General features: G+C 38.5%; 1 protein-coding gene and 1 pseudogene across 1 annotated transcript; one reads left to right on the forward strand and one right to left on the reverse strand.

Moving 5' to 3' along the window:
- Positions 1 to 5,392: 5,392 nt before the first annotated feature.
- Positions 5,393 to 19,853, reverse strand: LOC145779537 (uncharacterized). Its single transcript, XM_082591143.1, has 17 exons — positions 19,680 to 19,853; positions 19,125 to 19,411; positions 18,356 to 18,472; positions 18,051 to 18,127; positions 16,825 to 16,973; positions 16,468 to 16,526; positions 16,138 to 16,227; positions 15,491 to 15,574; positions 14,533 to 14,727; positions 13,918 to 14,108; positions 13,386 to 13,524; positions 12,871 to 13,055; positions 11,612 to 11,714; positions 10,313 to 11,288; positions 6,841 to 9,612; positions 6,356 to 6,506; positions 5,393 to 5,872 (listed from the first exon to the last, which is right to left on the reverse strand). Exons 1-17 carry the CDS (start codon positions 19,804 to 19,806, stop codon positions 5,695 to 5,697), a joined length of 5,880 nt encoding a protein of 1,959 aa, XP_082447269.1. The 5' UTR covers positions 19,807 to 19,853; the 3' UTR covers positions 5,393 to 5,694.
- Positions 19,854 to 20,901: 1,048 nt separating this feature from the next.
- Positions 20,902 to 22,692, forward strand: LOC145780201 (general transcription factor II-I repeat domain-containing protein 2 pseudogene; annotated as a pseudogene).

Raw genomic sequence — 22,692 nt, forward strand, 5'->3', positions numbered from 1 at the left:
TATTACACCAAAGTTCTAAATTATAGTTAACAAGTTAGTTTTCTGCAGAAGCGCAACCAGCTCAGAAATGTTATTGTTAACAGCGCAGCTTTCACGCGAGTTTGAGACACTAACAATGGCCGCCGCCTTTTTTCAATTTCTTCAATCGAAATACGAGAAGCGCAGTCTAGTTATAATAAGATGTCTGTGATGTAGACCGACTGAAATCTGTCACCAAAACCTCACTACGAGTGAATAGGCTTGCTTCGGTAACAGCAGTCACCGATGGGAAAGTGATGAAAAGCAGACGCGTAGCCCCTGTAATGCATTCGTGCAGCCAGCTTTCAATAAGCCAACTTGCCAGTCATGCCAAGGCCGGTCCTGTAAAGCAGCAGTGTAGCCCGCCATCAAATATTTGCCAATCATTGCAATCCAAGGAAGCTACAGCTAGACATTTATATATCAATGAGCTGAGTGAGTGTGATGATGCAATGATGGCGTAACGCACAAACGGATGTCACTCAATTGCGTCATTCATACGTCACACAGAATACCAATGGTTAATGACGTAATCTTTTCTACGTCACACACCAGAGTTGCCATATCATGTTCAAATTTTCTACGGCTAATGGTTCACTATATAGTCAATCAGAAGTATAGAGGTTTATGCAAACGCTTGTGGCTGCGGCAAACAAATCATTAGCTGCTTAAGTAAAAAAATAAACCCAGCCGTACTTCCTCTGTGTTCAAGGCAAGCAGAATTCTTGCATGTCAAAGATTTTTATAATCTCAAGATCGAGGAACACGATTTTGTCGTTCTTGCTTCTGTTTGTCGTCACGAGCCTGAAAATTTTTGGACTCCCATTTAATTTTGACACGTCAGGGGTATCAGGACCTGTTGCATATCAATGCTATGAAATAGAGTGAACACTCATTTTTGTTTCTCTATTCTCTTCTCACCGCAGGGGCGGATCCAGCAAGGAGTTTATGGGGGGCAATTTAAACAAAACACAATGATGTGGAGCAAGTGGAGGTCTATATCAATCCGACTTTGCAAATACACAGTACCGGTAAACAAAGCTACTTTTTTGTGTTTAAGCGGGGAAGCGTCCCCTTCGTCTCAATGCAATAATCAAATTCCGTAGCCTATGCAAGGTCATCAATAATAATTAACATTACAACTTCAAACAACTGTATTTATCATCAATATTTAGCGTTCCAATTTTAATAAATAGAATATTTCTTGATTTTATATTTTTTAGGCTTAAATTTTATAGGCCATGAATGAAAATTTGAATAATAGAATAGCTGTTGCAGAGCTCTTAAATCGGGCAAGTTAAGGAGTGATATTTGCAAGGACTTAAAAATTAACAGAATGTTGGTCTGGAAAACTCTCAAAAGGCACAAAGAAGGCGAACTTGGCCCATGTTCACAATTCTCAAAATGGATTTGAAGATGAGCCCATTCAAACACATGAAGAAACAGTTGTTAAATGCCAATACCATTGAGAAACGTCTCTCCAGAGCCAGAATTTTGCTCTTACGCAATGAAGGAGGCACGCTGTCAAATCTTGTCTTCAGCGATGAGAAGAAATTTGATGTCCAGCATCATTTAAACCGTCAGAATGATCGTATTTGGTCAATAGATGGTGACGTGGAACCCCGAGTAGTCATTCGGACACAAGGGGCGGCATCAGTGACGGTGTGGGCCGCAGTTAACGAATCAGGAAGGAGTTCATTGATTTTTGTGGACCAAGGAGTGAAACTGAACCAACAAAACTACCGAAATGATATTCTTGATGGTGTATTGTTGCCTTGGGCAATGAAACACTTCAAAAAACGTAATTGGTCATTCCAACAAGATTCTGTCCTTTCACATGAAGCTAAGAGAACGCAGAACATTTCAGTAAATGTGCTGTTCTTCATTTCCAAGGAAGAATGGCCTTCTTCATCCCCAGACTTTGGCATCTGGTCTTACCCCGGAGAGCATGGGCTAGGGGAAAGTGGTGTAACTTGGACCAGTGTGTAATTTGGACCAGTCCCCTATCTCAAAAAATAAAAATCGTTTTGTCAATATTTTTAAACAGCTTGAAGAAAAAAATAATAATAGCCCGGATGTGAAAAACTCAGCTCATTTGGTTTAGAAACGTGGACGGGAGATTAGAATATGTGGTTTTGGGTATGCTGATGTTATTTTGGGGAGATGGTTGCTAAGCGCTCAGACGTTATTGGCATGACGTTTGAGTCTGATATGATGTTGGTATTATCTTTAACCAGAGATGTACGTATACGCCGCTAATTCTACCCCGCATACATGCGGCGTATACTTTTTGTTTACGCTAACGCTTGCGGCCACATTTTTTTGGATAGTTTGCGCTTGAGGCTACGCCGTAAAGTTTTCGCGGTTTTTTAGCGCATAGCGTCAACGCATACTTTTTAATGTATTTTTTTCTCTACAACACGTCAATACCTTCCAGCGCTGCAGTTGAAAGAATGTTTTCAATGGGCAAAGCAAAACACAGCAAAGTGTCAGATGAACACATTCAGATGCTTGTGTTTCTTCGTGGAAATTCAAAATAAAACTCGTTTGTTTCAAATGGTTTATACCGTGTGAATGTTTGGCACCTAGCAAACAAAATGAGTTTACGCTAGTGTATGTGCTGACGCTGACGCCGCCAACTTTTTTCACAAGTTGCGTTGACGCATACGGCGTATGGTTTTTCGAACGTTTGCGTTAACGCTGACGGCGTCAATATTTTTTGTATGCGCGTACATCACTGTCTTTAACCTATAAGGAGATGTTGTGATCAATTACAAGACTTATAACCAAGTATGGAAGTCATAGTTGGTAATTTTTAATAGTGCATGACAGTGTGTTTTTTGGACCAGTCATCTCACCTATGCAGCATCGCGTCAGTTCAAAATTCCCAAAGCTATAGTGTTGAGACATGTCAATAACAGGCTACCAATAAATATGCTACACAAGGGTTAAAAACCATTGGTCGACAACTTGATCTTCCCGAAAGTATTGAAGATCAACTGGTCAAACATGTTTTGGAAATATAGTCAAGATTTTATGGTTTAAGGGCAATAGACTTAAGAAAGCTTGCATATGACATTGCGTCTACCAATAATATCAATACCCGCTTCAACAGTGAAAGGGGTCTGGCTGAAAAAGATTGGCTTAAGGGATTCTTGAACCGTCCAAAAATTTCATTGTGAAGACCTCAAGCAACTTCAGTTCAAATTACATACTCCAATGGTCCAAAATACACACCATATGTGTAATTTCGACCATTTTTGAACATTTTTTATTGCTTAATTATTCTGTATTTTTTTATTGTAAGTGATTTTTATTTTCTACACTGGTTTGCAAGTACCTAGACTGTATCTGGGTGAAAAATATTACACATTGACCGGAAGTTGGCTGAGTTGTGCTTATTTTTCTTTAAGGTGTTCAAAATACACACCTTTCCCCTATATCCAAGGGGGGGTGAGAAGGGTGATCACCCCCCACTCATTGAAGTGGGAGGTGAGCAATGCAAAATCACCCCCCCTCCTCCAACTCATTTGACTTTGCAAAGGTTTTGTGATATCATATTGATCGAATTTGAAAAAAAAGTATTTCGGCCGTTATCACTTTTTTGATTTGGTAACCCCGAACTACAAGACAGGTGTTTACACTGTGGACTTTTAAGTTAGTTTAATGCTTACTCAAAAATGACATTTCCGAACATACTATGTAAAACCATTTGGAAACCCTGTGCACGTTGATGATCAATGAAGCTGATGCTGCAATGGGGGGTCTGGGGGGCTACGCCCCCCAGAATTTGAAATGTCTATGATGATTTTAACCCACTGTCCAAAATCCTGGGTTGATCGGTTTAAACCGGGGCGGTTTAAAACCTGGTTTAAACCGGGCAGTTTTGACCACCTAGTAGGCTACTGGTCAAAACCCCTTTAGTGTATGAATCAAGTTGCTTTTCAATTAAATTAAAAATATTAGCCTCCATGTTTAGTAATGATGTTCAACTATATTTTGTTTTGATAAACAATAACCTCAATGCTGGATTTGGAACAAAAAATATTCAATTTCTCTGTTTATTTTTGATATTTCGATCAGTTGGTTATTTTAATTATTGAGAAAATTCAAATTCTAAAAATAAGTTTCTGATGAACCAAAAAATGCTTGGTAGACCGATGAACCATTTGCACAGCCAACTGAAGTACAAGAATTTATTCCAACAAAATTTTTTTTTTATGACAAACATTTGACATCATTTTTGCCATAAAATTTGCGCAACATTGGCTCTCCCGTTGCGTAGCACGACATGTAATTAAGGTAGTAGTCTTAAAGCTGTTTGATGTATTGCTTTTGGCAGCGCTGAAACAAGAGAAAAATCCAAGATAAATATAATCTTTTGTAGCCTACGAATTTTACAGGCAGCCATCTGTGGCTGCCTGACAGGTCGGTATTGGCAGCCATTAATCAAAGTTTAGGCGGTCATGGCCGCCAGCTATTTCGAGGCCTGCATATCAAAATGGTCACAACTGCTTTTATATTTCCTAAATAGCCCATAGCTCAGGTAGCCGATCATTCACTACATAAAAATATTTTTCTGGGTTTTGACCGGTTTAAACCGCTTAGTGGTCAAAACCAGTTTTGATCACTTAGAGATCAACCCTGCCAAAATCACCCCCCCCCCCCCCCAATTCTGAAAGAGGATAGAGCCCCTGCCGGAGAGCAAGGTTTCGATTAAACACCACCAACGTTTGGAAGCGCTGAAGGCTAATCTGAAAAAAGAATGGACCAAAATACCTCAAAGAATTATTCATGACTCTTGCAGGTCCTTTTCAGAGCGTCTTCGACTTATCGACGCAAGTGGCGGACACATTGAGTAAAACTTGTTTATTCCGAAATATTTATTTAACAATGTTATACAGTATGTTTATTACTCAAAAATTGTCTATCATTTGTTAAATAAAGTTGCTTGAAGTTGTAACGTTAATTATTGATGACCCTGTATTTCATGTGTATGATACGAAAATGTACTCACCATCCGGTTCAAACGACGGCCACGGCAAGTTTGTTGCTCTTACACATCCTTCTTCTCTGCTCTCTTTTCATTATAACAAACTTATAACACTACGACATCGGTTCTACAGCTTAATGCAATAAAATATAGCAAGCCTCTCCATGGACGCCATAGCGACGTCTACGATGTCCCCTTAGATCAGTCATTGCAGATGTGATAACTTTATAATCAGTTAGCTCATCAATGAGGACCGCACCATTCTTACCCAATGAGTTACACTGGATTTCCCTTTTACCTTGGAAATAAGTCATCAGATTTCACACAAGGAAAAAATGTTCAGAGTAAGTTAGGAACCAAGTTACAGGCTGCATGTACACAAACGAATTTTTTTATTAGAAGCATCTCGCATGAAAATAGATTGAAGTAAAACAAAATAGAGGCAGAACTGTACTCTAAGAGAAATTTCTAGTTTACAAGAAACGAAAATGCGCAATAACATTACACCTGAAAAAAGGAAATCAAAAATATCTTTCTCCGAACAAATGATTAATTATGTGGTTAATTAAAAATCGCGCATGATGACAGCGGCAGTGATTGTCCACAACATTTCCCTTATTACAGGATTAAAATTTTCTCATAAAAATCATTTCAGAATTAGTCAATGTCAGGAAAAACGTTTTTCAACTCCCGAAGTCGGCAAACTCATAAGGATCTGGCAGCTTTGCAACTTCTTTCGGTTGCCCGCCAATTTGCTGCTTTTTCTTCGTGAAAACTTTGTTTAAAGTTTTCGATTTGTCTTCAGTGATGATGGACGATCCGGCGGCCATCTTCTTCTGGTGAGTGTTTGAAATAGTGAACCTTGGTAGCAAAACACAATGCAGGTTGTAAATACAACCTTCTCAACTTATTTTTTTTTTGTAATTTCATCAAAAATCTATAAAAGTACAGTTAAGAAACATAGCTCTTTCAAATCAAATCAGGCGATGGCTCAAAGCGGTAAGCTTCACCACATAAAGCTCATCCGGGATACAAGACGGGATTTCCGACTCTGCCACGTTTGACAAAAAGTAATCTGAGCTATCAATAGTTCAACAAAATATTTGTGTCCAGCTCATATCGTCTTAGTAGCAGCTTTTTTAAGTAAATGCTACATAAATGAGATGGATAATTCGGCTTTGTCGAACTATTAATAAGTCCCGGTCACACTTTTTTATTCAAGCCCGACGAAATCAAGCATTGCATAGCCTGGTATTCCGGATACCAGGGACTGCACTTTGACAACAATAAACTGCTGTATGAAAAAAAGAAATCGAGCAGATAAAGCCAAATTCAACAACGTACTTGTATGGAGATACGGGAGGTAAACCGTCTTGAAGTACCGAGCGATACTTCTGTGCAGTGTTGGATTTTCCGCCGTCTGGGGTCATCTTTTTCTGTCGTGGTGATTTACTGACAATAGGTTTGCTTGGCGACTGGGCGCTTGTTGCGGTTTCTACACAACAAAGGTTGAACGTTTTTCACAGGGATTCATAGAATAACTCAGTTACAGTACTTCTATGAAACTTTTTCTATATTGAAGTACAATCGGTATTCCTGCAGACGATATGCACTAGCATGAATACGATGTCATTTGATGGCAAACAAACATCGATGTTAATGGTAACACTTACAAAACAAAGTTAACGCATACAAGGATACACTTGCATGACAAAATAAATAAGAAACATCGGACAAAACCAACCTGTAACGCATCAATAAGTGGTACAAAATAAATAATGACAGCGTTGTAACACAGAATCTAGTGAGTGAAGCAATGTCACACTCACCAGGCTTAGAAACCGATGTGATGGTGCCACTTCCAGTACCAATTTTAGTTGAGAATGGTGAATGTGAAGTAGAAGTCTTCGATGCTTGTTTGTGTTTAGAAGTTGAACACGCTACGTTTGTTGCATCATCTTTAGATGAGGTTGGTAGCGCGTCATTAGTTGCCTTAAGATCTTTTGTTGCGTTTAAACTTTTGAAATCAGCAATTCGCACAACAGGTTGTTGTATTGACTTGGCCGTCAAGTCTGTTGTTACGGATGCTTCGTGAACATGAAGTTTTCTTTTTTTCCAATGACGCTCTGGCTGGAGGATGGAGTTGGATGAAACTGGGGGATTAAATTTTTCAGCAACAGACAGTGGTGCGTTAGCCAAAACAGGCCCCAAGGTTGGAACCGTAATTGAGGCCTCATCGCTAACCAAAGTGGTTGCTGGGACAATAGACTTCTTGAAACGAATCCTTTTCTTGCTGTCAGTAGTTTTGGCTTTTAGGTCTTTAGCAGGTAATTTCTTTCCGAGCTTATCCTTTGAGCTGCTGGAAAGAACGTGCATTGGTTGTGAAGTTGAATTGTCGGGTTTGGAAGGCTGTTTCCTTTCACGTAATGATCTTTTCTCATTAACATCTGGACTATTCTCCAACTGCAAACCAAGGCGACGTAAGACCACTTCTGCGCGGTTCGCTTTGAACGGGCTCGATACTTCACGCATTTCAACTTCGTCCTCTTTTTGTTCACTCTGAAGAACTTCGCCGTCTTTTTCTCCACTCTCAGAACCTTCACTCAATTCTAATATTTGGTATTCACGAGCTACTAATCCGCCTCTTAAGGTGCGATCGCTCTTTTGACCGCATAGTTTTAGTTTCAGTGGAGAAATGAACGCTTTTGTTTTGTGATCAGGCAAAGGAGACATCTGCTCTATGGCAACCTCAGATGATGCATCGCTGGAATCATCATTGGTATGACTGAGAACAAGTCTTTTCTTATCAATTTTCAACAACAACCTTGAGCTGCCGTGAACTTCTGGAGAAGTAAGTAAATTAGGTTCAGATGATGTCGGATGTTTTGCTGATTCCACAGCAGGTTCACCAACATCTGTAGGACTAAGAGCTGGACTGTCTATGGATGGCAAAGGAGCTTCATTCTGTGCCGGGGAAACACTTCCTGATCGTGGAACTGGATTATCAGGTAGCGTGGAACAGTACTCTACACAGTACTCCCCGTAGCCACTACTGGCAGCACTGTACACTTCACTGTCAGATGTGTTGTAGTTCGAATCTAAGGTTGAAGGATATTCTGACTGTGAACGCATTCTTTTCCGTTTCTTTTTCTTCTTCTTTTTCTTGGATTTTTTCTTCTTCTTTTTCACGGCTCTTTCACTGACAGTAGGATCTTGCTCTTTGTCGTTAAGTTTGTTGCTTGTACCCATCTGGTTTGAGTCGATAGTTTCAACTTTTGGCATCCAAACGATCTGGTTTGCGTCTGAAAGAGAAGTTGAAACTTGTGGAAAATGTGAAATATCAAGTTGTTCAGTTGAACCTTGCGCGGCATTGTGAGGTTCAGTTTTTTGTTGAGTTTCCGGTGACAGCGTCGAGTCCGGCAAGGCATGAGCAGGAGACTGGCCGGTTGCGCAATCATCCACAGTGGAGGGGAAGGACACGTCGAGATGACTCTCTTCTTCTGGTGGCGGAGGAGGAGGCGGCGGTGGTGGAGGCCACAAATGGAATGGATACTGAGACAGCGATGGATAAAAAAGATTATGCGGAGAAACAAATGGCATAGTCATCACATTTGAAGATAGAACTGCTTGATTGTGCATGTAATTGTGATAATCTTGCATCGACGCAGTATACTGCGAACTTGACTGAGACAAGTCACTGCCTCCATCTAAGTTAGAAGGAAACTGGGTGGTAACTGGAAAACACTCATCTGTGACAGTCAGGCCGCCGGCGACAGGAGAAATAACTTTTTCCTTAAGTTCAACATCTTCATCGCAAACATCGCCGGCGGCTAGCTCGTTTTTTGACAAGCTTTGATTTGTTACCTGTGGTGGTAAAGGTGAGGTACTGTCTCGGCCCAATCTACTGGGCAATCGATCTTGTAATTCAATAGATTCGTCTTCGATGTCTTTATATCCTTTGAAAGTTACTAATGATGCTTCTACTCTTCTGCGTGTGCGAATCGCTTTTAACCGGTGTTTTTTGGAAACAAACTTTCTTTGGTGGTCACTGTGACTCGAATCGCCTGTCGCAGAAAATTTACTGGAAATTTTTTCACGATAAGGCATTCGATGGTGAGAGTGTGTGTTTTTTTGTCGTGGCAAGCCTGGTGTCTCGGTCTCTGACTCGTCCATGTCACCCCTGTACCCAACATCCTCATCAGGTAGGTTGTCAATACTTGACATGACCCTACTGCTTTTCGCGTGTTCACTTTGGCTCACAGAATTACTCAAACTCGTTTGCTGTCGCTTCCGTTTGGAAGCGGTTGGTTGAGTAAGTGCATGTTTTCTTTGGAGCCCTTGCTCAGATGACGCCGCTTGGATCTGAGCGTCACATGAGCCGCTTTCACATGAGCGAGCAAGAGCTCCTGACACGTTTTTTGCTTTCGTGGCGGCAAGACGACGAGGAGGACGCAGTGATGTGGAGTGATCCGATGACTCTTCATCTCCTGGAGGTGACTTACTGACGCTTCCATTCGACCTTGTTGCCGGTCGCGTTGATGATGATAGGTTTGCAGGACTCTCCACCGAAAACTGAATGTCAGGTGACTTCTTAGAAGTTCCTGAACAACATGAATTGTAATAACACCTCGTCTAACTTTACTAATCACAAGATGATTGAAATATGAAAACGAATAGACGAGGGCTGCACTCTAAGGGTTGGATGCACCAACAGTGGATCATTTACACAATTAAGCAGACCGACCGATTAATGAGTTTAATTAGAAGACTATTTTCTCCTTATACACCAACTGTAATCCACATATTAGCAAATTTTCCGATTACTGATCCACCGATAAACTTTGCACAAACTTATTCTCCATTCACTTGTCAGACGTAATCGGTCGCAAAAACTATCCATTGTAAGTTCATCCATGCCTAAATCACACTTTATCGCTCCGAAAATCTTGATACACAAAAAATTGAGTGTAGTTTACAATAAATATGTACTACTGCTTGTTTTAACTTTTATTTCCTTGAAAGCATTGGTTATTCGCCATTGATTCTATCGTAGGCTTTGGTAAAAAAACCTCACTGACTTTTTTTTATCAAAGTGTGAAAGTTTGATTAACAAAAACCTTCATCTTCATGCCTCATGAGAAACTCCGTTGGGCCTTTAGATTGTGTGATATTGCATTAAATGCTCTAATTAAGTCATTGCATACCTAAAATAGACACTGAAATACATATCATGCAAGATCGAAATAAAACTACGGAGATGTCCAATCCAATATATTACAAAAGTAATATTTTCAAATTTACCTGGTTTAATTTTTTGAGATTGAACGCTTCGTTCTTGAGTGGACGACCTTCGATTAGAAACCACAGTGGACTTTTCGGTAATGTTGGGACTGTCACTTTTGTCAGAATCCCATTTCACAATGAGGTGGCTATTCCTTTTGGTTGGGGAGAGTGTAACTTCACTTAGTGCTGTCGGATACAAGGAGGTGCCAGGGTCTATTTTATCACGACTCTTAGTGTCTTTCGTGACATCATCCTGGTCATTGTCAGCAGAGGTTTGCAAATGTGAAGAGCGCGTTCTACGGTGACTTGCAGCGTTTGATTGGACCGACTGCTTGCCTGTCTCTGTTTCAAATTTTGCAGCTTCAGTTTTCACAGTAAACGAAGAAGGTGAGGCAGAAGCACCAGAAGTCCTTCGAGCGATCCACGATAATTTCGATTTTTTGTTTGCTGCCGCTTTGCGAAGTGGAGCTTGGTTTTCATTTTCTAATCCCGACTCAGAGCTACCTTTGTATGATCGTTTCCTAGGAGATAAATTATTGAATACTTCCTTAATTGGAAGAGGCTGCTCCTCCGGAGCCGGTTTAACGCCTTTTTTGAGTAAAGCTTCCCGTTTACGACAGGCCGAGACAAACGCCTTTCGATGAAGTCCATTTTTCGGCCTACTGGATCTACGCAGCAGACCATCTTTACCCTGGTCTGCTTTGACATCAGAATCAGGAGTTTTATGCTTGGTTACATGTTGATTTAAGGAAAGGTCCGCTGACTTGTTGTCATTCTTTTGCTCCTCATTGTCAAGCATTTCTGTCGGGCTACCAGTTCTACTTGCATTGTTCTCTTTGCTAGGTTGAGTCCATTCTTTAGTTTTGGTCAGCATTGCAGATTCCTTCCGTGCCAATTCACAAATGTGAGGTTTACCGAACTTCTGCAAAGTGGACACCATTCGAACGGAATCGTAGTTAGGCTCGTGACACATGCGACGTTCCAACAGCTTCATCTATAAATATAAATTATCACCATGTAGCTTTATGACACAAGCCACATATTTGAAGTAAACACTTTTATATGTGCCTTACAAATTAGAAATTTTTGATAAAAATGGCTCAATCACCTGGTTTTCTTTTAAACGTTTTCGTTTACCAAACTTTAAACAACACAGAAAGAAAGCTGTTTAATATTTATGGCAGAGCAATATGAAAAAAACACAAAGTAAATATCGTAATATAAAATTTTTACGCAGAAAATGTTGGAACACTTTTGCAGAGGCAACTGGAAGTACAGAATATGTTTCAGGTATAAAAACAATACCCATGTTTTTACCTGGGTTAAAAACACACTTTCCATATTTTTTACTGTTGCTCGTTTAGTTTTCTCTCGACGACTGATCATGTAGCACAAATTGCGAACCCTTTCCAGGTCTTGTCTAAAAAAAAAGAATGTTATTTTCTACTATCCTGTGGTAGGTCAAAACACATTTACCTTTTTTTTCCATTAAAAAAAGCCCGAATACTGTTTTAGGGGAATACACTTGTCTTTCGATGTACTGATAGTGCAAATTTAAACTACCAAGTAGGCTACCAAGTAGCGTGTAATCCACAACATAGGTGGTAAGATAAATTGAACCATGACCTACTAGAACACGGCCAAATATGTTGCTATTTGAGGAAATTTCTAAGAGTCTGAATTGTTACAATCATAGCTATGACAAACCTGTCATTTTCAAATTTCCAGAAGTAAGTTAAATAAGCAATATTTGCATCTAGACATATGTTTGGCTTGTTTAACCGGAGATTAGGTATGTACGCTGAGCACAGTTTACACAATAATAATGTAATATCAAAGACTTTCCAACTGCACTCTGGAGGTAGTATCGTTTGGTGCAATTGCATGTTTCATTTAAAATATCACGGATTTTTTGTGGATTCTATGTTGTAAGTTGTTCATTTGATGTGCCAATTTCAATTTTAGTTCGTTTTATTTTTCGCCAAGTTTAATTTTGCAAGTAAAATATGGCTTTTGGCGAAAGATCCTGCTAAACAAAAACCTAACGACTGTGTGATGAGACTACTTCCAGGATGCAGTTGGAAAGTCTTACATATTTTACATTATTATTGCATAAATTGTGCTTAACATACATATCTAAATCTCCGGCAAAACAAGCCAAAAAGTTTCTAGATGCAAATATTGCTTATTTATCATACTTCTGGGAATGGAAAGATGACAGGTTTGTCATAGCTATGATTGCAACAATTCAGACTCTTAGAAATTTCCTCAAATAGCAACATATTTGGCCGTGTTCTAGTAGGCCGTGATTGAACCCAGAAAAGCTTGTTACTTGGTGTGTAGTATACAGCTAACGATCATCTCATCATAATACGTTGTTGGCTCAGTCAATTCCTTTGCTAAAAAAAAAAATTTTCTACGGGTTGCGTCAGGTTTGGGGCAATAAGACATGCTGTACTTTTCACATAGCCATCGAAGAAATAAATCATGCAAGCACGAAACGTCGGTGAAACCATTTTTTGTATCAAAATATCAATACACTGTTTGAAAAGATCGCGCTCTCAAATTTGACGAACCGTAGATGTGTGAACATGCGTAGTCGCCGTTGAAGGTTGGTCTCCGCTGCTTCGGCTAAGGCCGTGTCTTCTTCGTGTTTTGGTGTAATCAACGGTTTGTTGAAATTTGCCTTTCTTTTTAACTTCCAATATAGCAACACCTGTTCTGCTGTTTCCAGTGGGACACTCAGTGTATTTTCCACGGCCTACATTACAACATATAAAAACTAATGATCAACTAACATCACATCAAAGCAGCTTTTTACGGTTTTACTCGGACTGACAGTTGAATTTTTATCTCCCAGAAAACAGTAAGTGTAGGAATATAACACTAAATACTTGGTAACAATACGATTTTTACAACTTAACATATGGAACTCCTGTTAACAAGTTATCGCACACGAGAAATAAGGTAGCTGCCAGCCACAGCGTTGAAGACGAAGATTTTAAACCGCAAAGACAAGACGTATATATTTGATAGATTTGTATCAAAGTTTGATAGATCAGTATCAAAGCACGAAAGTTTGATATTTTACCGTTGCTTTTACAAAAGTAAAAAACTCCTCTTCCAACTCCATGATACGATGATGTCTCTGGCTCCTCTTTTCCTCTGCGCTCGTCTCTTCTTCGGTATCGCTGTCTTTGCGATTTTTACTATGTTTCTTACAATAAGATCTAAACATATATGTGCAGGAATAAATCAAGGAAGTTTCAACTACAATAAAAGACAACGAACATGTAACAAATATACACAGAGAGTAAATGTTTAAATGGCGCAGCAAAATTTAGGGTAGCTGGAGGCAACACATTGTCGCAAGAGTGAATCACGAATTGAAAACGTGACAGTCATAAGTGAATGAAGCAAGTTGGTTGAGAAAAACGTTTCGTTTTAATTAGCAAAGTGTTAGAACTAAGATGAGATTTAACTTGAGGCCATAAATTGGTTTACCTTTGTAAGGCAACAAGCATCCAACAGGGGGCGTTAAAATTTCACTTCTGCATTAAAAATGTTTGGCAAGAGGTACTGCCAGCCAGTCAGTGACAGCTCACCTGAATATGACAGCTCACCTGAATATGACAGCATCATCGTCGACAGAACTGCCAGAACAATCAGCGATCATGTCAAGCTTAACTTCCACTGCGCAGGTGACGTGGTACGCAGTGACGCAATGCTTCACGCTGCATTGTATGCAAGCGCCGACTCTTTCTTTGCACAAACAACACAACAAAGCCCAACGGGAGGCAGGGACATGTGAAACCTGCAAAGGACCAAACAATGATCCAGATAGAAAATCCCGTCATTTTTACATTGATTCAACGCCTGGTGGCATTGTCTGACAACGATTGCTGGCATTGAATGAATGTGCAAATGGCTTATTTGCCGCCTGAGACGACGCAGACAAGTCGGAATCACAGGTGATTGTTTTAAACATTACAAAGCAGGTTTTCAAGACAATCATCGCACAACGCAAATCTTATCTTCATTTGGTACAGCTTGAATAATCAGAATAACCAAACGTTTGTCTCAAAATAAAGGAAAAATATGCAGAAAATTTTGGTCTTACCTCAATCAAAGGTCAAGCTTCTTTTTACAAAGCATAGGTCTATTCAAAGTTAGATATTTCATTAACAACTTTTGCGTTGGGTCAAAAAAAAGATAAAGCATATTGGATCACAACCAACCTTTGTTATTGGCTCCATCCTGTCAGGGTCACCAATCGATATTTCTGGAATCCACAAAGCGCAGACCACATGGGCCCACTTGTTCCCCGACCTAGTGCTCTTCATAGCACCACCTTTCCTATTGCATAGGATGCAAACAGCTGAACCCCGGATGCCAAGAGCACATGGTTTGCATAGCCAGCTTCCTTCAGGAACCTTGGTGTAAAAAAGACGATCAGTGTAGTGTTGATGTTGCAAAAACATTCAAACTGACCTTTCTTCGTGTTACATATACTCCTATAGCTATCGTTGGCAGTACTGCAAGCAAGGCCTTGGAACAGCCATAACAAGACACTGCTCCGGAGCTCTTCCATGGTACTGTGCTAACTCAACTGCAACCGTCCAAAAGTGACAGAGACCACACACTTAATTTAACTTGAAAAAATAACATCGGTTTGTACCGGGGTAGATATGATGCCAAATGCCATTCATTCATCCATCGATTTTCTTGTAAGCGCTAAGTTTATAATAATAATAATGCTAGTTTTTATACAGCACTGTATCCATCGCAGAATGTGTTGCTTTTCAGCGCTTTACAAAGAAGACAGTATCAATGCAGCATTGCAGCCGTACTGAGTACATTATTTCCCGAATTTTTTCCATTACTCAGTGCCAAGCAGGAATTAGATTCAGTGCCATTTTTAAAAAGTCTTTGGTATGACCCGACAAGGTATCAAACCCATGCCTAATTGCCTGCCAATTCAGAGGCGGACGCACTAACCACTAAGCCGTCATTAGGAAGTTCAACTAAATAAGTAGAATACTTGAAAAACAAAATTGACAATTGCTAGCCATAGAAAATCTACATTCTTTTTGGTGGGTAATTACGTGGGATATTACTTTACAACCCAGAAAACTATGGCGACTTTCAAGCAGAAGTCAAGCAAACAATTTTTTATGACTAGATTAGGCACAATACCTTCAAAATGCCATAGCAAGCTTGATGAACACAGAGGTTGCAGCCATCACAGAATACCATTTCATTTCCTTCTTCACAGTCAGGCTGAAAAAAAGTATACTTGACAAATACGTGATGGATATATGTAATGATGGCTATTCCTCGTCTTCGAGGATGATGGCCTTCGCAATAAAATAAAAGCTAACAACGAGGATGTTGTTAGCTTTTATTTGTTAACTAACAGTGAGTTCTTAAATGGCTAATGAAAGATGGATATATGATGATAATATGATGATGATGATATATGATGGGTAATGATGGATATATTTAATACACAACGATACAAGGTGCATGAAAACAAATGATCACAAATGCAGCTGTTGTGTTCAATTACAAGTTTAAAACATAACTTGCGCTTAGCTCAACACAATGTGCGAGATACACGACTTTATGCCGCAGTCCGAATGACGCAAATATGAATAACGTGATCGCGCGAAATAACAATGCGAGCATCTGCAGTCTTGTGGGAACATAGCAAATTGGCAGGTGGTGTTTCGCCTTCGAGAGCCTCATCAGCACCATGCTTATTCCGGCAACATGGAGCTCAGTCATGATGAACAGTACAGCAAGTAGACGTATACAAATTAATAATATAAACTATGTCTCACCAGTCTACAAACATCACATACAACATCCTCGTCGTATTCTATTCCGAGTCCTTCTTTAGTTTGAATAGCAAGTTGCATATTTTCGTGGCACTGAAATACACAATGTTATGTCCGCGGATCTTTAAGACACAAAAAAATGATGAAGAAACATGGAACAGCATCACCGTAGATTTTATGGAATAAAATCTTTACAAAGCCTTCACATTTACTACGTGTTATCACACGGTCAAAGCCCAAGCTTCAAACTACATATATACTGTAAGAATAAGATAAAAGCGATCTTCAACAGCAAGGAAAAACGATCAGCCAAGTGTTGGTCACATAAAATACCTGTGTCTCTAATTCTTCCATAATTTGTTCCATAGAAAACTCGTCCAGAACTTGAATACCTGAAAATGATCAGAACACACGTTTGCTTTGACATCCGAGCTAGATATTTAATACCTTTTGGATGAATTATAACTTACTTATGGGCGTCCAACCTTCGCAATACGAGGAACAAGAAACGTTAAATCGTATAGATAGAGAAATAGATACAAGACTACATCTATATACTTCTCTTGGTGTCATACAAATAGGCAGCACATAAAATCAGTAAAATAAATTATACAATACATAAATACTGAAATATTAGTCTCTTTTTGGGATCGCTTACAAAATACATTGAAATACATCAGCAATCCATACCCATCAACTTTCGTTCTTCATTAGTTACTTTCAACCATTGCACATCCAACTCGTCCAAATCGTATCGACATGTCGAATCGGCTAACACATTCAAATCAATCATATCTTTGTCTCCAGGTTCAGGACTTGACTTCACCATTTTACGTGGCCTTCAAATGGCAACGCAATATCTTAATAGTTTCCAACAAAACTTGTTTCTTAAATTTAGCAGCCAAAAAGCATGAACCAGACTTGACTTGCAAAAAGTCTTCTTGATGGAATATATATACTGATCATTAGGGCGATTTTTTTTGTAACCTAAAAAACTCAAAAAGATGACTTTAATTTTGCGAAAAAGTAACCAAAAAGTAACTTTATTCAACCAAAACAAAAAAGCGAAAGAAATAGCAGCAATTCAACATAAAAAAAACATCTAAATTAGTTTCAATTTATGCTCAATTTAGATTTACACATTCAAATTACACATATGTAATGTTTTACATTCTCTGGCAGGAATCTTCTGTCAATCAAACACTTTAGCTGTTGCAGGGAAAATAAGTGGTTAAATATAGTTAACACAATTTGTTTCATCGAAAAAATTACTTTACAAGTTTTAGGGAATACACACGATACGAACAAGCATGGGCTTGTAAAAACCTAAAATTTGTACCATAGTACTTATATATATATTAAAAATCTTGGCATTAGAACATAGAATGTAAAATTGTAAATTCATCTCTCCAGTAGCAATGAAAGATAAATAAATAGGGGAATTAGGCAAAAAAAGTATGCAGAATAAAGTGAAGTAACAAATGAAAAGTACCCTAAAAACACAAAAAGTAACTTTTGGTAACTTTATAACTTCTTTTACATTGACCCCACAACTATGAAATTTTGGTTCTACATTTCTTTTGTTAATTGGTACAAATAAAAAAAAGTAATATTAGTAAAAAAAACATCGCCCTTCTGATCATTGATGGTTATGTCTTAAATCAATTTATCCAGTAAAATTATTTAATGACAACTACAATCATGTGTATACAAACTATTCAACAGAACACAATGCCAAAAAATGGTTTGCTGCATGGGTGGTTACGAAGACAAGTTGTGAGATGATGGCTATCGTTCAACTTTCATCCCAAAACATTATATATATGCAGTTATGCACGTATTATATATATATTGTCTTTTATGAATAATCCACATCAAATGTTGCAATAGCCTAGCAAAATTGCAACCCAACTTACATTCTAAAATCTCCATGGGTTTCTTTTGAAAGAGCTCGGGTATTTTTTTGAGGTAGAGACTTTTGGTTAACAGGAACCTGTAATACGATGTTTTTAAACTCATTATTAATGTAATAATGTATGTTAATTGAATCTTGAGTAAATTCTTATCAAGCGAGATTTTAATACCAAAAATTGAAAACTGTTCACCAAGAGATTTAATTTTTAAGTGGTAATATAATCTGTATTTATTCTGACTAGCACAACACTTCGTCTACTCCCGGTTTTATGCCACAGCAGTCAGCAGATAAAAACTTTATAAATACCTGAACTCCTTTTTCCCATTCGTTTCTCCATTGGTCTTGCATGACCCAATATTCTTCATGCAGCAACTGAGAAGTGTCAGGGATCTTCATTGCACTGATCAGATCTTTACGAAAGACCTAAAATAAGCCAGTTGTATCAACAGTTGGAATAAGGAGGCAAAAACCTTTGGACCAAAGCCAGTAGCACAAAATTAAGTCATTCAGACATTTCCAGATAAGTAAGTTGAGTTTAGAACCTGAATGCTGTTCTTTTGGCTAAAAACAATAATAATGGAAATTAGATTGGCACTATAATAATGTGTTCACGAATATCACGTTGATAAATGAGTATAAATAATTAATCACTAAAAAACATTCATGAAACTTCAAATTTTGTGACAGTAACTTTACAGAGATAAGGCCTTGGACTTAAAATTTGACTATAAAGTGACATAAAAGGTAATTGTACAACTCAGATCTTCAATTGGTAAAAAACAATGATCTAAAATAGAATAGACTAATAAACCTTTTCTGTTTTTGTAAACCAACCCAGCAAACTGTCCACTTGATGCGGTTGACTGTCTCAAATCATTATTATAACCCTTGTTACTCAAGGCTCTTGACATGATCATACTGAGGATGCTGTGATAGCGAAATCGATCTATGATTAAAGAATGAAGCTGGTACACACTGTTTGTTGCATTGACCCATTGAGTAACAAGGCTTATACTAAAATAGAATACTACTACTTGACAGTGATTATACATTCAACAATCAACAGCTTAGTTACCTCAGCTGGCTTATGACGATGTGATTGTGAAGAACGACTTGTTTTCTTTTGTGTAGAATTGACTTTAGATGCTGATCTTGTATTTGGCCCTGAATTCGATTTCATAGACACATAGGAAAAGTTGTTTTGATCAGAATCATTGAATGTAGATGGAGAAGCTTCCAAATCATTCGAAAGATCTTTTGAATCCAAGAGTTTCAAGAGATAAGCCGAAGCACTTCGATTATTGTTATTATTGTCATCTCCATCACTTTTCTTTGCATCAGGCTTTAATGTGGTGTTCAAATCTGCAATAACAAAAACTGTTTGAAAATGACATGAAATGTAAGTAACCTATTTTGTTAATATAAACTTTTATCATATGTTTTGACCAAGCTTTCTTTTAAGTCATGCACCATACGTCTAAAAACACAAACAACTAATTTTACTATCTATGTATTTGTATGTACAGCATGCAAAACCTTATTATGCACACTAATGCATTTCATTGACATTATTTTGACAAAAAAAAAACTGAGGTGAATGTTAAAAGAAACTTCAAACAAGGCATATTACCAGCATCAGATGAATGAAAAAGAGGAGATCCAGAATAGCCAGTAGAAATTGATTCACAAGCAGTCAGGCTTGGGAACCTTGTCTGAGAGCTCTTTTGCCCAGAAGCCATTGCTAAAGCACTAGACATATTCCATGAGAAAAACAGTAAAAGCAGTGTTGCACTTTTTGAATAGGTATTCAATTTTTAGCATTATGTTTTTAACTTATCACATTTTAATAACTCAACAACTATTTTTATATCACAGTTTAAAAGGTATACAATAGAACATGTAGCCTGAAAAGAAACCTAATGAAGATGATAATGTATTTACAAAAGAAGAGAAATAAGCTAAAAGCAAAATTGTTAAGTTTGATAATAACTGTAGATTATCTGATATTGCTCAGCCGATTATATTCTTGCTTTCTTTCAGTTTGTATATTTTCATCGGTACACAACATCTGGGCAAGCCCATCTGGACGAAACCGTCGTGGGCAAGATCATGTGGGCGACGGCCAAAATGGGCAATGGTAGCAAAAGTTTAGCCATTTGAAACGATGGTGACCTATACAATTTATATAGTTGCTTTGTAGCGTCACAGTTTATCGTCAAGCTTAAGAGTAAGTAGTAGTACCGTATCTGTTTAATTTAAAAAAAGGATTTTCAGAGGTCCTTGAAAAAAATTGTTGCAAATACGCAAATAGACTCTATAACAGACATGGGCAAACTACGGCCCGCGGGCCAAATCCGGCCCGCCGGCTCTTGTATTCTGGCCCGCCGGATGTTATCGACATGTTGCAAGTTTTATTATTGTGAAGTTTCAATAGGAGGATTAGATACCTCTTGTCTCTAAATAGCGATACAATGTAGAATGTAGAGCATTATGATGTCACAGGTACATTTGTGCGTCGCTTGACGCAACAGTGCTTTCTGCTTTTAACCAGTAATGTCTCGTTCTGTTGCTCAACACAACAAACAGTTTACCAGCCTCATTTTTTTAAAAAAATGAGGCTGGTAAACTGTTTGTTGTGTTGAGCAACAGAACGAGACTATAGATAAGAGACAGTCAACCGCTTCAAGTGGACAGTTTGCTGGGAGGTTCACTAAAAACAGAAAGTTTTATTAGTCAATTTAACCAGTAATGTACCATATTTCTTAGTTTAGTGTTTTTATCAACAGTTTCGTCAGTGTGGAATGCTAAGCGAAATAGACATTGCTAAGTTGTTAATAAATTATATTGTTAAAATGAGTGCAGCGAAGAAGCGTAAAGTCGATAGTGAGCGCAGAGTGTTCAAAAAGGAGTGGACGACGAAATACTTTTTTACCGAAGTGGGATCAACTGCGGTATGCCTTATTTGCCAAAAAAACGTTGCTGTTTTGAAAGAATACAACATCCGCCGCCATTTTGACACCAATCATGCAAACCATCATAGCAGCCTGTCAACTCAGCAAAGAAAGGACGTTTCTCAGAGATTAGTGGCAAATTTTCGGATTCAGCAAAGCACTCTTTTTCAGCAGAGTGCAGTTTCTGAGTCAATCACCAAGGCAAGTTTTTTACTGGCTTTCAAAATAGCACAAGCAAGCAAACCATTTTCCGATGGAGAATTTATCAAGCAGTGCATGGTAGAGACAGCAAGTCTCTTGTGTCCAGATGCAAAAAGCAAATATGAACAAATCAGTTTATCACGCAGAACTGTAACTCGCCGTATAGAACAAATTGATGAGCACTTAGCTAACGAGTTGAAAGGAAAAGCAGATTCTTTTGTATTTTATTCGTTAGCGCTGGACGAAAGTAATGACGTAAGAGACACGGCACAGCTTTTGATTTTCGTCAGAGGAATTAATGACAAGTTTGAGATAATAGAAGAACTTTTAGCAATGGAGTCGTTAAAAGGGACTACTCGAGGAGAGGACCTTTTTCTTAAAGTCACTAGTGTGATCGACAGGTTTAAATTACCATGGAACAAACTTACGAATGTCACCACTGATGGATCACCAAATTTGACAGGAAAAAATGTTGGACTGCTAAAAAGACTTCAAGATAAGATGAATGAGGAAAATGCTGGGGTGGATATAACTTTTTTGCACTGCATTATCCATCAGGAAGCCCTGTGTAAATCTGTACTGCAGCTCAATCATGTAGTGAAGGCAGTAGTAAAACTGATCAACTACATAAAAGGGAGAGGACTTCACCATCGCCAATTTATCAAGTTTCTTGAGGAAATTGATTCTGATCACCAGGACTTGCTTTATCATTCTCATGTGCGCTGGTTAAGCTTGGGTAAAGCATGTAAACGAGTCTGGAACCTTAAAGAGGCAATTACCTCATTTTTGAAGTCAATCGGGAAAGCTGATGAATTTCCTGAGCTGGAGGACAGAGATTGGCTCTGTGATTTTGCTTTTTCTGTCGATATATTAACACATATGAATGAGCTGAATGCAAAGCTGCAAGGGAAAGAACTCTTCGCTCACGATATGTACACAAGCGTTACGGCTTTCAAATCAAAATTGGCTTTATTCTCAGCACAAATGTCCAACAATTCTTTTGTTCATTTCCCCACATTACTGACGATGAAAGAAGCCCCTAAACATGCAAATAAATACAGCAAATCACTAAATGATTTGCACCACGAATTTTGCCGTAGATTTCTTGATTTCGAAAAACTCCAAAAACCATTTCAGATTATTTCGGCTCCACTTTCACAAGTCGCTGCAACAGCACCACAAGAACTGCAGTTGGAATTGATCGATCTTCAGAGTGACTACGTTTTAAAGGAGAAATTCGAAGCCCTGAAGCTAAATGAGTTTTACGCATCGCTAAGCAACACCAGATTTCCAGAAATTCGAAAGGTGGCACAAAAAATGCTGGTATTGTTTGGTTCCACATATATTTGTGAACAGACGTTCAGCTTGATGAATTTTAACAAATCTAGCCACAGGTCTCAGCTGAGTGATGCGCACCTCAAATCTATCCTGACTATCGCCACAACCAAAATGATGCCAAATTTCGATGCTTTGGCAAAAAATAAAGCTTGA

The sequence above is a fragment of the Aplidium turbinatum genome, chromosome 11 (genome assembly GCF_918807975.1).
Source record: "Aplidium turbinatum chromosome 11, kaAplTurb1.1, whole genome shotgun sequence".
Lineage (NCBI taxonomy): Eukaryota > Metazoa > Chordata > Ascidiacea > Aplousobranchia > Polyclinidae > Aplidium > Aplidium turbinatum.

Bases quoted from the DNA above. Each gene is read 5' to 3' on its own strand.
- LOC145779537 (XM_082591143.1), bottom strand. From the start codon at position 19,806: ATGTCTAGTGCTTTAGCAATGGCTTCTGGGCAAAAGAGCTCTCAGACA. The intron at 11,289-11,611 runs GTAAAAACATGG...TTATATTTATAG, and splicing joins AAAGTGTGTTTTTAACCCAG to ATGAAGCTGTTGGAACGTCG. The intron at 5,873-6,355 runs GTACGTTGTTGA...TTTGCTACCAAG, and splicing joins CCTCCCGTATCTCCATACAA to GTTCACTATTTCAAACACTC.